The following is a 13,854-nucleotide window of genomic DNA, read 5'->3' on the forward strand; positions in this document are numbered from 1 at the left end:
ACTCGCCTTTTCATATGCAGATTGGACAAGCACGCTGATAATCCTGAGTACCAAGCTGCCGCACCCACCCAGGACCCAAATCTTTAAAAACCCAAATATTTGAAGGAGAGATGAACAGATTGAGTGGAAAGAGAGGCTTAAAAGACAAGAGGATTACCATCCACCTTTTTATCAAAATGACCCAAAATGCATCCCGCTGGTCAACAACAAAATTAACCTGCACTGACCGCATCACGCTCAGCTGCTACAGTTGCATAATTTGAGGTAAAGTTGATACGATTATGGTGCGTTTTGAAAAATAAGTATTATTAGATGCTTGAGAGTGACACTTCTGAAAAGCGCGTCTGGTGGAATCAGCCGCGTCAAGCTGCTGCACAGAGCAGATCGAGCCGGGAAGGAAGTCATTCAGCAACAACAGCATAGAGCAGCCGGTGTAAAGGCAGAGACCTAATCCTATTTCATTTCACTGCATGTTTTACCTTGTATGACATTGTATGTGACAAATAAAGTACCCTTGAACCCTTAGTCAATTTTCAAAATAAAACAATGAACAACGATAACCACAATCAAAACAGACTAAAAAATAAACCATTTAACCAATACTTCCACATGGTACAAGCACACAAATCAAGGAAAAATGACCAAATCCAAAAGATCTGAGCAAGTCAACAAAATCAAACAGTCAAAGCGCTCTGCTTCTGAGCCGTGCGGACTCGAAGGACAGTAAAACCGTCACATTTGGTGTCGGGAGGTCGGTGGATCGAATCCCGCTCCACCCCTGGGTAAGCCCATCACATGGGTTGCTGCCAGTGCTATCAACACAATGCAGGTTACCTTACCAATGCTCACAATGGCATGCACACACACACACACACACACACACACACACACACACACAAACACACTCTTTTTGCCAGATGAACCGTATCTCAACAATCATCTCATCTCTTCCTCTTGTCTCTTTCCCACAACTTAAAAAGTCTGAATCGTTTTCCTTCTTCTCATCATTCTGTCTCTCCATAAAAAGCCCCCTGATTCATCTGCCACTTATCAGTGATAGTGAAGGGAAAACAATGGTCTGCTCTGAAACACCTGCTTTACTTCCCTGAAGGGGAAGCTGAGCAGATGGTGAGGTAGGCTCTGTGTTTGGGAACAGACCCAGACTTGCATGAATCAGTCTCACTCACTCACTCACTCACTCACTCATACACACACAGAGGATGTCCTCAACAGCCATTTGTCTCCTCCTGTCAACTTGACCTATACTAACAAGATAAAGGTGTAATACTGTGCATCACAGAGCAAGAAGCCACTGTCACTTACCGTCACTGTCACCATCCAGGGTGAGGAGGAGGAGGAGCTGGTGCAGTCTGTCACCGTACAGGGTGAGGAGAAGGAGGAGCTGGTGCAGTCTGTCACCACCCAGGGTGAGGAGGAGGAGGAGCTGGTGCAGTCTGTCACCATCCAGGGTGAGGAGGAGGAGGAGCTGGTGCAGTCTGTCACCATCCAGTGTGAGGAGGAGGAGGAGCTGGTGCAGTCTGTCACCATCCAGGGTGAGGAGGAGGAGGAGCTGGTGCAGTCTGTCACCATCCAGGGTGAGGAGGAGGAGGAGCTGGTGCAGACTGTCACCATCCAGGGTGAGGAGGAGGAGGAGCTGGTGCAGACTGTCACCATCCAGGGTGAGGAGGAGGAGGAGCTGGTGCAGTCTGTCACCATCCAGGGTGAGGAGAAGGAGGAGCTGGTGCAGTCTTAGATACCAGTGGGAGACACTGGACTGGGCTGAGTCAGTGACAACACAATGTCAATGCATGAAACAAACTACTATACATGTTCTTCTGACAATCAGTGGCAGCCAGAACACTGTTTTCAAAGTGAGAGTGATAGGCTACTTAGACCAGCTTTACAAAATGACCATGTCCAATTAAAACATTTTTTATGTATCCTGTGACAAGATTCAAATATTTAGTGAGACTCTGTAGGCCTATTTCTTTCTGTTAACAATGCAGGAGAAAAAAAAAGTCCTCACCTGTGCATAATCACCTGCTGCTCTCTGCTCCTATTGACAGTACAGAAAACAGTGGCAAGCAATGATTTAAAATGTGTTGAAATAATGTAAAGAGTATCCCCATTGTAATAAACACCATCATTATCAGCCAGCGAATTGTATAAAGTCAACTGTAGTCAGCTATCAACCTACAATATACCTTCAATGCTATCTGCTCTATTTGTTTACTTTGTAGTCACCTGAGCAGAATGTGCTGCTGTGCTCCTCACAGCGCAGGAGGAAATGTAAAGTAATTGTACATATTTAGCTAGAGTGATACTGTAGCCTATCAATGTGTAATCAATACCAAACTGTAAGACAAGCTAAGAGTCGCTAGCTAACATTAGCTAATGTCAGGCAAAATCTTAAACTATTTCCTTGGCTTAATTAAGTTTGGCCTCCTAGCGTTAATTGTCAGCAACTTATTTCCGGTTCACCTGTGCAAGATTATGGTCACGTCCCGCTTCTGCTCTGCAGTAACGTGCAGAAAAAAGGAGCAAACATAAGAATATGCTGGAATCTGAACTAACGTTAGCATTTGAAAAAACTAACGTTATTATCCCTTTCATAATGTAACGTTAGCTAGGGTTAGGGTCCAACGTCTACCTGTGCTGCTGCTGCTGCTGTTGATGCTGATGCTGCATCTTCCCCCTGTAGCCTCTCACCAACATCTTCCTGTGCTGTTGGTACTGCTTTGGTCTGTTGGTACTGCTTCGGTCTGTTGGTACTGCTTCGGTCTGTTGGTACTGCTTCGGTCTGTTGGTACTGCTTCGGTCTGTTGGTACTGCTTCGGTCTGTTGGTACTGCTTCGGTCCGTGCAGCTTCATCCCTCACTGGCGGGGTGATGTCTGTAGTCTCACTCTGTGCTCTCTTCAACCGTCTTGCAAACCGCTCTGTCCCAACAGGCTGGAGTTCATTATGACCCAGGTGTAAAGTGTCGGTGCCCAGTCTGGATGTGACTCTAGCATTTCATGCTGGTTTGCCTGTCAACACACAATACATTACAGTGGTTACAAACTGTACGTCATACTGTTGTTGATAAGAAGCTGGCTAACTAAGTTAGTTAACAGGCTTTTACTCAGTCATCACAGCAAGACAAGCTAACCTAGCCCATTTCGTACAGTACTGTTGTTGATAAGAAGCTGGCTAACTTAGTTAGCTTGGTTTACTGCACAAGTAAAATATGGGACATGGGCTAAAGCATAAAGCACTGTTCAGGCTTTTACTCAGTCAACACAGCAAGCCAAGCTAACCTAGCCCCTTTCGTCACTTTCCTCCGGGTATATAATGTCATCATCATGACGATGAAAGAGTGATGAAAGGAGTTGGGCTAAAGCTAACCCAGCTTTGTGAAACAGTCAGGTTTTCAGGTAGCTAGCGATTATTAACACATTCAGAGAGGGGTAAAAAGGAGTGCAAGTTGCAACACAATGTAAATTAGTTCATTCACTGTAGATTTAAGTCCATTAATTAAAACTTACCAGAAGGAAAATGCCTGGAACACACTTTGGCAGCGGTGACGTTGGAGAATAGCACTGTGTTGAGTTTTCAGCTAAATGCACAGTTTGTGTTGTACTCTGAAAGGGTTTTTCATCCCTTGAATCAAATTGTACATTATCAGCTTTATTTTAGCATGCAAAAGTAGCGCGAGACCCATTCGTGGCTGTTCATTGGCTAATGGGTCTCGCATTTTGGTCCTCCGCTGACGTCACTCGTGTAGCTAGCTAGCTTGGTGACTGACAAGGCCTTTACAATTCTCATCTATCAAACCAACCAAGTGCCGCATAAATCTAGGTTACTTACTTTTACTTTTCTTGATTTGAGGAAATAATTTGTCCGCTGCCTTTCTGCTGGCTTGTTGCTCAACATGTAACACATGACATTGAGTTTTTGTGGTGATATGCCGACACTTCGGAATCGCGAGCTGACCCCGTGGTGGTAGGTGAGTGACTGCAGCCACACGGCTTTCTCACTGCCGCTAGAGGGAGCTGTTGCTATTGGACAGGGTCATGTTTAAATGTGCCATTTACATTGTCACTTTTAGGTGCATCCATCTGCAAATCTGCACACATGTGAATATATCTGGAAGGTGTAGCTATAGTTTTCTGAACTCTGATATTGCCTCATCTTTGCAGTGACATAGAATAAGTGCAGCAAAACAATGAATTTAAGTCCTTATATTGGCATATTAATAAGTAAGGAGGAACCTACAAGGGTCAAAACAGTAGCGCCTAGATATAATGCATATTCCTGTGTCCCAAAAAGGTTCCAGTTTGATCAAGAAGTGCCAGGCAAAGGCATACAGATGTGAGGCAGGACAGGAGCAAAATCAGGTGCAGTTGGAGGAGGGAGGTAGGCCTATAGGGGAGTGAGGAGACTTAATTAAGATGGGAGAGATAGGAGAGAGAAGGACGAGCTTCTTCTTCAAGAGATTAATTCATGCTGGAAGATTGAGGGTGACTATGCAGTTTTGACTGGAGTGGGAGAGAGACATTCCAGCATAGAGCGAGGAGAGAGAAGAGTCAAGGCCGGGGGGAGAGAGAGGGCCAGATTGCCACAGGGAAAGCTCCACACCTGGTGCTTAGTCATGACTGACTGTCTGGCAGACTGTACCGTGAAGCAAAACAGAAGCCATAAAAAAGAATCAAGTCTGAGTAATGTTACAGAATATGAAGTTGGTATTGAAAAGGATGAAGTGGCAATGACCCCATTCACACTAAAACAATTTGGAAAGAAAGAGCTGTGAACAACGCAAGGAAGAACCTGAGTGATGTTTATTTGTTTATTTGTTTATTTATTAGGATCCCCATTAGCTTTTGCAATTGCAAAAGCTAGTCTTCCTGGGGTCCAACACAGAAAAACATTACACAAAAACTAACATAACATGTTAAAAAACTAACATTTGAATTCACCTGTTATTTCAGTGATGTGGTGCTGCCTGCCAACATACAAAAATCAATCATACATCTCAAACTGATTTACATAATTTTACTTTTGCTGATCATCATATAAAATCTTTGGTTTTTGACTTGCCATATGGACACCGTTGCAGTCTGTAAAAACTGTCAGACACCATTCACACTCTTCTGGCATTTATATGTAAAATAACTCCTGATTAAGGAATAGCCTACTATAGGCATTATAGCCTACACCATTTTCTAAGTTTGAAACTGAATGTAGCAAACTCAACTCGAATACCTTACTTGAAGTTATTGAACTTGTCGAAATCCAATAAACTGCTTCTGGATTCCTGGAAAAGAACGTGAGCTGCATGCTTCAGGTTAAAGGTTGAGACTGAGGTATTGGCAGGTGTATATTACTATAGAGATATCGATTAAGATGCACGCACAATTTATATGCCAAGGAAAGGAACCGAGAGAGACTCTCATCAATACCTGACAAGATCATTCAGTTTGGGAGGAGTTGAATGAGGAAAGGTGGTTCACAGCTCACAGAAAGTGGTGGTGGTGGTGGTGGGGGGGGGGGGGTGTTAGTTTCCAGCATTTAGAAGGGGATTATGTAAGGGATAATGTATATTGAGGCAGTGATTACGGGGGAAATAATGACCGACAGGTGGATTGAGCCCGACGCGTAGCGGAGGGCTTAATCGTTCACCTGAAGGTCATTATTTCCCAGTAATCACCGCCTCAATATACATTATCCCGCTTAGAACACGGCCTACAACTAAATCATTCAATAATCTGACAAAAATAATTATTCAAATATATTTTTTAATAGCGTTTTCAACGACAAATCGGTTTCATTCGTAATTGGCACACAAGACACCACAGCTGCAACTGGTTGGCCTAATTAGTAGTGGCTTGCTGACAAAAGGCTCTTATCAACTGATTAATCCAGCTGTGGCAGAGCAGCGGTCGGTTGTCGAGAAATAATGACCGGTGAATATTGTTGATTGACCAATCAGAATCGAGTATTCAAGAGAGCCGTGTTCTAATAATCTTTAAAATAGAAGATGAATTTTACAGCTGAGTTGCATCTGTAGAACAAGGAATATGAAAGCGGCAGAGGTCATCCAGTAAGAAAGGTTTCTGATACAAGCTGTAGATCAGGGGTGCCCAAACTTCTTTTAGGATGAGAGCTGCTTACAAAACTAGTCCCGAGCAAGCTAATAATTTCCCTTTACAGTATTATGTTATTTAATATTATTTAATCATGTTAAATACTGTAGATATTATAGAGTCAGCTACATGAGTGGGGTTTAAATATGCATTAAACATTTTATTTTAATTTTTGATTTCTTTGGTGAGCTACTTATTGATGGCCTGAGATCTACCGGTAGATCACGCTCTACCATATTGGGCACCCCTATAGGTGAATGTGGCAGCGAAGGTCAAAGGAAGATGAGAGAGCAAATATCTGAAACGTCAAGCTGATGAATTTAAAACTCAGGAGGATGGATGGAGAGACAGTTAAAATGGTAGATTTAAACTTCTCTGTGCATGGTTTCTTTGCCCATCACTCAAAAGTACACAGAGGCAAATCTCTATGTACAGCAGGTTAATATTCACTGCTATGATATTTTAAAAGGGATGTAAATGGCCTGTTACAGGGGATCAAACCTATCATCTTTGGTGCCATGCTGTTTTTGAAGGATCTATATAAATGATAAAAATGTTTAGATAAGCCTTGATGAATATAATATGATTTTTGTTATTAATTTTGGTTTAGGCTTTGATCATGCAGATTTGATTGATTTGATGATGCTGCAGACCAAATGCAGGCATCCCACAGGCACCTCCCACACTGTATGCAGACACACAATGTAGAAAATCCTTCCAGATCTCTACATTCCATTTATAAGTATGCTTGAGTAAGAGGTTCATAATCTTAAAATCTGATTCATCCTAAATAAATGGGCCTTTTGTTGGCTACAGTCAGATCTTTATGCTACAGGCTACACAGGTGTATCTGATCACTTGGTCTACTCTGGAAGCAGGTAAGTGACACCCAGTTTAAATATAGAGCTGTGGTTCCCTCTTGTGGTCATTGTGCTGAAACGTGCGTGCGTGTGTGCGTGTGTGTGTGCGTGTGTGTGTGTGTGTGTGCGTGTGTGTGTGCGTGTGTGGGTGTGTGCGTGCGTGTGTGCGTGTGTGTGTGTGTGTGTGTGTGTGTGTGTGTGTGTGTGTGTGTGTGTGTGTGTGTGCGTGTGCGTGCGTGTGTGTGTGTGTGTGTGTGTGCGTGTGTGTGTGTGCGTGTGTGTGTTTGCGTGTGTGTGCGTGTGTGTGTGTGTGTGTGTGTGTGTGCGTGCGTGCGTGCGTGCGTGCGTGCGTGTGTGTGTGTGTGTGTGTGTGTGTGTGGGGGGGGGGGGGGGGGGGGGTCTGGGTTCTCTCGCGAGATCTAACAACACCGGAAAAGACAAAACTGCGCATGCGCCGAAGGCAACCAAGGCAACAACTTTGCGATTAGTAAAGTGACCGTAGTGACTAGTGTGAGCATAGATTTAAGTGGGAGAGCCGAGGGAGCGAAATATGTATTTAACATTAGCGTGCTACGTATGCTAATCGTTCTGTTGGGTTGTTGTACGAAGGTGCACCCGCTCCAACTAAATGGCACGGAAAGCTAGACCTTCCTCTCTACACCACTGAGGTAAAGTAAGTCAGGTCGTGGCTGTTTGCAGCAGAGAACGATTTTACCACCTTGCCATCCATGTTGAATGTTTTGGTGCTGATTGTCTTCATTCATAGCTTGTTTCTGCTATTTTGGATAGTGTCCGCCACCATCACCCTAGAATTTAGGCAAGTGGTGATCATTGATATGGGAAATCAATAGGTTAAAATGGTTGGAATAACTGAATATTGACATTGGGGCAATTATTTCGTCTCCAACAGCTATGGAATTTCTCCCAGTGCTTGACCCTCAAGACAAACCAAGAGAAGGAATATGGTGAATAAATTAAAGTTAATTCATTGCACTCATGATGTTACAAAGAAGCTATAGGCTTTGGTTTGGCTGAGATGTGTTTTGTTGTCTGCAGGTATTCCTTGATACCCAGGGGGAGTGGCCCAGGTGTCAGTGTGGGCCATAACTGCACCTACACCCCCTCTGGAGATGGAGGCAAAGGACACATCTTTATTGTTGGGGGAGCCAACCCCAGTGGAAGTTTCTCAGAATCTCACATCATAAAGCTAGGTAGGGATGTGTTAAGTTACCTTGTTGCAGGGTTATTATGACATACCCCTGATAATAAAATAAAAATAAATATATGATGCTATTTAATAAGCACATTCAAAACAGTTACACACAAAAATCTGCTTTGTCCAGATATGTAGATTTTGCATTATTACCCATCAGTCTATTCTCTTTGAGTAGCGCGTTTAGGAATTGAGCAATGTGGGCAACTAAAGCGAAGCCTAAAAGCGAGGGGGCGGGATAGTGTAGCAGCTGACTAGCTGTATGTCCAAAGGTGCTGGTTGGTTCTGTGACACCAGAATCTGGAGGTGTCGTGGGCCTATTTCAACTGAACATTTGTGATGGGAGTGGGGCAATTTGATAACCCCAGTGACATAGCCTACAGTACCTGCACTCACACACTCCACCCTGTAATATTTAGTTAAAGGTGACTATGGTGCAGCCTGTCTGATGGCATAGCCTGGGCTGGGGTTAGTTGCTTATAGCTAGAGTTAAGTCTTATTAGACTGGTCTTAGATTCTCAGGTTGGACTAGACTAATTAAGACTGTGACTTAAATGACGACTGACTTATTTTGATCTAGGAAAGTTAGTCTCCTTTCCCCTGGCTAATTTTGAAATAAGAACTTTGTTTTTATGGCAGCGAGTCAGCCTAACTGTCAGAGTGGGAAGTTTAAATACTGAAGCTTTTACCTTTTTCTTTTTTAACAAGATGCCAAATCTATTTTTCTCGTTTTCGGAAATAGTCTGAAAAAGAGTATTTAAAACAATATATAAAAGTATAGTTAAATAATGTAAAAATAAATAACTATAAAAGTATTTAGAGACAGAAACAACCCGTTAGAGATCGACAACAATCAATAAGTAGGCTACTGTATTTTGAGTTTGAGTCTATAACTAGCAAGTTTGACCACAGTTAAACGTAAGACTAGACTAGGTCTATCTTTATGCAACTGGCCCCTGATGTCTTCTATAGTCGCCATTTGTGGGTAACTTAGAACATCTTTATCTTTATTGTTTATCTTTATTGTTTATTTGAGCAGGGACAGTACACAATAAATATATTGCACCAGAAATAGCTAAGAGCTAATTTGCATCTGTAGTAGGGGTGTCAAAAATAATCGATTATAAGATGCGTCACGATGCGGACGTGCACGATTCTGCATCGATTCACAAATGTCAAAAATCGATTATTATTATTATCTTTTTTTTAATAATCAAATAAAATATAATGGAAGTACATGAAGTTGTTTATTTTAATTATGGATCATAATACAATGCAATTCCAAATGCACTTTTATTTTAAAAGTAGCCACACAGTGAGAAAAAAGAAAGTGAGAAAAAATAAATCATGTATTGCGGAAAAAAGTGATGCATCGATTTAAGATGCATCGAGATGCATCGATAATCGTAATAGAATCGAATCGTAGCCCTCTGAATCGTAATCGAATCGAATCGTGAGGCCAGTGAAGATTCACAGCCCTAATCTGTAGTCCCTAACATCATGCCTTTGAAACCTGAATACAGTCAGGCTTCTGTATGAAAAGCTGCCATGATCGATTATAGCACAACAAATTGTAACATATCTTATGTATTGCTAAATTACTCTGCATCTCATCTCGTGTGTCCGCCTTACACTTGTCACAGCACAATGTTGGCAAGTTAAATTTCTCCGTACGTACTCTGCAGGGAGATTAGTCTGGTTCTCATTGATGACAGGTCTTTATCCTTTTTGGCTCCACCAGATCAACATGAATGGGACATTGCAGAGTGGGAGGGCTTGGAGGCCAGGTACGAACACTGCAGCTTTGTGCCGGAGAGCTGCCCACAGAGCCTGTGGGTGTTTGGTGGGGCACAGCAGAGCGGCAATCGCAACTGTATCCAGAACCTACAACTAACTGGTAAATGTGTCTATCATTTCCATATGGAGTAAACGTGTAATCAGAGTCATATCAGTTTAGATTAACAGTTTTGTACAGGTAGCAAAACCACTTGACGTTTGACTGTGTTGTCACCAAAGTGGTTGTGGTGTTAAGACCTTCCTACAGACCGGTTGTACAGTTATGTACAGTCTATTGCCACGTACTTATATTGACAAAAGGGATTTAGTGTCCATTCTGTACGTGTGTGCACTTGTCCAGACAGTGGGTCACGCTGGAAGACAGTGTCGGCGAACGGGAAACCCCCCAGTCCCAGGACGTACCACACCAACTCTGCCTGCCTAGGGGACAGACTGTATGTTTTTGCCGGCGGGGAAGCAGGGGCTACACCAGTGTCAGACCCCAAACTTCATGTCTTTCATATAGGTTAGTGTTGATTTTTTTTACATGCGCGCTCTCTCTCTCTCTCTCTCTCTCTCTCTCTCTCTCTCTCTCTCTCTCTCTCTCTCTCTCTCTCTCTCTCTCTCATATTTAATGGGCAATGCTTCACAATGGAATCGTCTTTGATTCCACTGCGACTTCCATTGATCAAACCATCAAAGATAAGAATGTGTCAACTTGCTGCAATACTATAAGAACATTTTCACTTTTCCGGCTAGCACCAGACAGGGCACCAAGTCATTTTGGGCCAACTCTCAAGCAACTCCCAAGTCATTTTTTTTCTGGGGGCAAGTCAAGTCAAGTCACAGGTTTATGTCACTTCGCTAACGTTAGCTACAGGGTTATGACAGAAGAGATTGTATATATATCAGCCCTCCTCACAGTCACAGACACTTACTAATCCTCAAATGGTGAACAAAGTTTGATGCTTTAGTCTGGCTGAAGATCTTGCATTCAACAGTTCACTTTTTTCCTTCACACGTGACATTTTTGAATCCGAAAGGGATTGGCACAACCGTGGCCGCCGTGATGATCAGATCTGATCTGATCCATAGGCCTTATTAAGATCTGACTATACTGTGTGTGCGTATTAACGACCAGAACTACGACAGAAATACGAAATAGTGTAGGTGTAACGGTAATGAGTAACGAGTGCTTCTCCTTGGGGGGGTAGAAGCTTGACTGTTGCCATAGCGAGGAGCTCGACCGAGTCAACCAATCATGAGAATGCCGTTCCCAGTGTGCTCTCGCATACCAGATAACGTTACGCAGACACTTGAAAACGTTGAACAAGTTAATACTTTACATGTAATATTAACTGATACACAAACAAGTCATTTGAGTTATCCATGTCTCAAGTCAAGTCACGAGTCTTTAAGTTCCAAGTCGAGTCTCTCAAGTAATTTCTTTTTTGGCAAGTCGCCAGTCATCAAAACAGTGACTCGAGTCGATTCGACTCCTAGTCACCAAGTCTCAAGTCCACATCTCTGGCTGGCACACACAAAGGAAGTGTGTAAACATCAGGTCAATTTGATCTTGTATCTCCAGCAGACCCAGTTAAGAGGATCTGCTTTTACCACCAACATTCAGGCTTTTTTCTGCAGTTCAATATTAGGCCTGAAAGATACTGACCAAAAAATTTAATTGCAATTACTTGACAGAATATTGCAGTTGTGATATAAACTGTGATCCATACCGGATCCCTCTGCCTGCAGTTGGGGTGCACATGAAAATGTCTTAGTGTATACAAATACCAAAAAGCTTTTTGAGGTATGTGCCCTAAAAGAGAAAATGTTCTACCGAGTTGAAATCTCCCTTTCAAACACCACGCTTTACTGTTTCTCAATAGATTTTCATATTGACAGCAACAACCAAATGTGTGGATTCTCAGCTTCCATCTTAATGTGCATGCTTTCACTGTGTTCCCAGCGTCGTCCTCCTGGTCCCAACCAGAAACACACGGCAGACCTCCCCCGGCCAGGCACGGCCACGTTACCGCTGCAGTGGGCTCCAGGATCTACATTCACGGAGGAATGGCCGGAGACAGATTCCATAGCGATATGTACTCGCTTGACACCAGTAAGCCTTAACTCTCACCCTCAATCATGATCAGAGGATCAACATTCACACCGACCTATTAAAGTTTTTCGCTGGCATCGAGTTTACATACAAAGTCAAATGAGTGATTGAGCGTATATTCGCCCGGGAGAAAAATCGCTGGGCGTTCGAGCGACAGAGACAGAGCGATAGGGTGAAAATTCGCTCGTCGCCCGAGATTAAATATCCCAAAACGCTGATTGGCTGCCGTGTGAGAGTGAGTCAAGGATCACACTCGCTTGGAACAAACCGCATTGACAGCTGATTGACAGGCTGACAGCTGACATGAATTGAAGTCTGTTCTACCGGTATAGAGCTCGCTGATAGGCTTAGCTTGTAAACAACTACGGTGGCTCGTAGTGGACAAACATCATGACATTGCGTAACATTACAGCCCCCAGATGTCCGTCAATTATTGTGCCTGTTGACGAGCGATTTAAACACAGCGACAGAGCGATTCCAAAGGGTTGAATCGAGCGACAGAGAGAAAAAAAAATATCTCGGTGTGAACACAGCTTAACTCCGCATTTTTGTCTCATGATGGAATAATCGAAAATAGATGAGAATGCTTTGAAGTCACCATTTTGTTTCTTTCAAACTAGTCTGTGGGTCTACTATTTAAAGGTAGCATGAAGTGGGAGAAGGTGCAGGCCAAAGGAGACGTCCCCGCAGGAGTAGCAGCCCACTCAGCTGTGGTGCTGGGCGAGAACATCTACATCTTTGGAGGAATGACTGCAGATGGAGCCTGCAACACCATGCACAGATTTAACACTGGTACACACACGTTTCCTTAAGATGAGGTGTGTGTGTGTGTGTGTGTGTGTGTGTGTGTGTGTGTGTGTGTGTGTGTGTGTGTGTGTGTGTGTGTGTGTGTGTGTGTGTGTGTGTGTGTGTGTGTGTGTGTGTGTGTGTGTGTGTGTGTGTGTGTGTGTGTGTGTGTGGAACTCATACCTAATTTAATGCCTGTTTAACTCAGACTGTAAATTCAATTAAATCCACTGCCTATTTAACGTCTATTTAACTCAGTCTGTAAATCTCATGTAAATTCTCATGTAGATTTGATTGCACTTGCAACTTTGTGATTGTCTTTAGTTATCTTCCTACTTCTTATCTCTGTATATTGATGTGACCGCTACGCTGCATACAGACACTAAGACAAATTCCTCGTAACTTGCATACAGAGAGAGAGAGAGAGAGATTGTTATGCTATGGAACATTGTAGCTCTTGACTAAAACCCTTTCACAAAACTCAAAAGTAAAATGTATTTGTCGATCTTGTATTGCGTCTTTTAAGTGACCCCTTCACTGCTTGCAGACAGAAGACGATGGGTCCTGATGAAGTTCCAAGGGGATTTGCCGCCCAGTCGTTTAGACCACTCCATGTGTCTATTGCCGTGGAAGGTGTGTGCTGACGCGAGTGGAGAAGGGGACCAGGCCCGAGGCAGAGTTGACTCAGGAGAGACCCTACAGCTGGCCTTTGTGTTTGGAGGGATGGACACTCAGGGAGTCATACACAGTGACTGTATTGTGACTGTAATAACATGACGCGCCTGGGTGTCGTGGATAGTTATGTTAATGTTGTATTAAAAATGTTTAATAAGTACAGTGTAATTGCTTGTGGTTATTGTTGTGGAATAGCCTGACATCAAACACGCGTTTCAAGTAAAATTTATAATTTATAGTAAAATTACCAGTAGATTTCTTTTGTGTACAGTAAATACAACAGTGACAGACATTTTACTTGC

General features: G+C 43.0%; 1 protein-coding gene across 4 annotated transcripts; it reads left to right on the forward strand.

Annotated features, from left to right (window-relative positions):
• Window positions 1–7,492: 7,492 nt before the first annotated feature.
• rabepk (Rab9 effector protein with kelch motifs) lies at window positions 7,493–13,654 on the forward strand (the record flags this gene model as incomplete). 4 transcript variants are annotated; one of them, XM_083657828.1, is made up of 9 exons in its annotated part: window positions 7,493–7,651; window positions 7,773–7,800; window positions 7,894–7,948; window positions 8,040–8,194; window positions 9,938–10,093; window positions 10,334–10,498; window positions 11,942–12,091; window positions 12,734–12,883; window positions 13,404–13,654. In XM_083657828.1, exons 3-9 carry the CDS (start codon window positions 7,896–7,898, stop codon window positions 13,652–13,654), a joined length of 1,080 nt encoding a protein of 359 aa, XP_083513954.1. In that variant the 5' UTR covers window positions 7,493–7,651; window positions 7,773–7,800; window positions 7,894–7,895. The 4 variants fall into 4 exon arrangements, with proteins under 4 accessions (XP_083513954.1, XP_083513952.1, XP_083513955.1 ...); XM_083657826.1 differs by having other exon boundaries at window positions 7,493–7,800; XM_083657829.1 differs by having other exon boundaries at window positions 7,493–7,800; window positions 13,425–13,654.
• Window positions 13,655–13,854: the final 200 nt, after the last annotated feature.

Source organism: Poromitra crassiceps (genome assembly GCF_964638095.1).
Source record: "Poromitra crassiceps genome assembly, chromosome: 21".
Lineage (NCBI taxonomy): Eukaryota > Metazoa > Chordata > Actinopteri > Beryciformes > Melamphaidae > Poromitra > Poromitra crassiceps.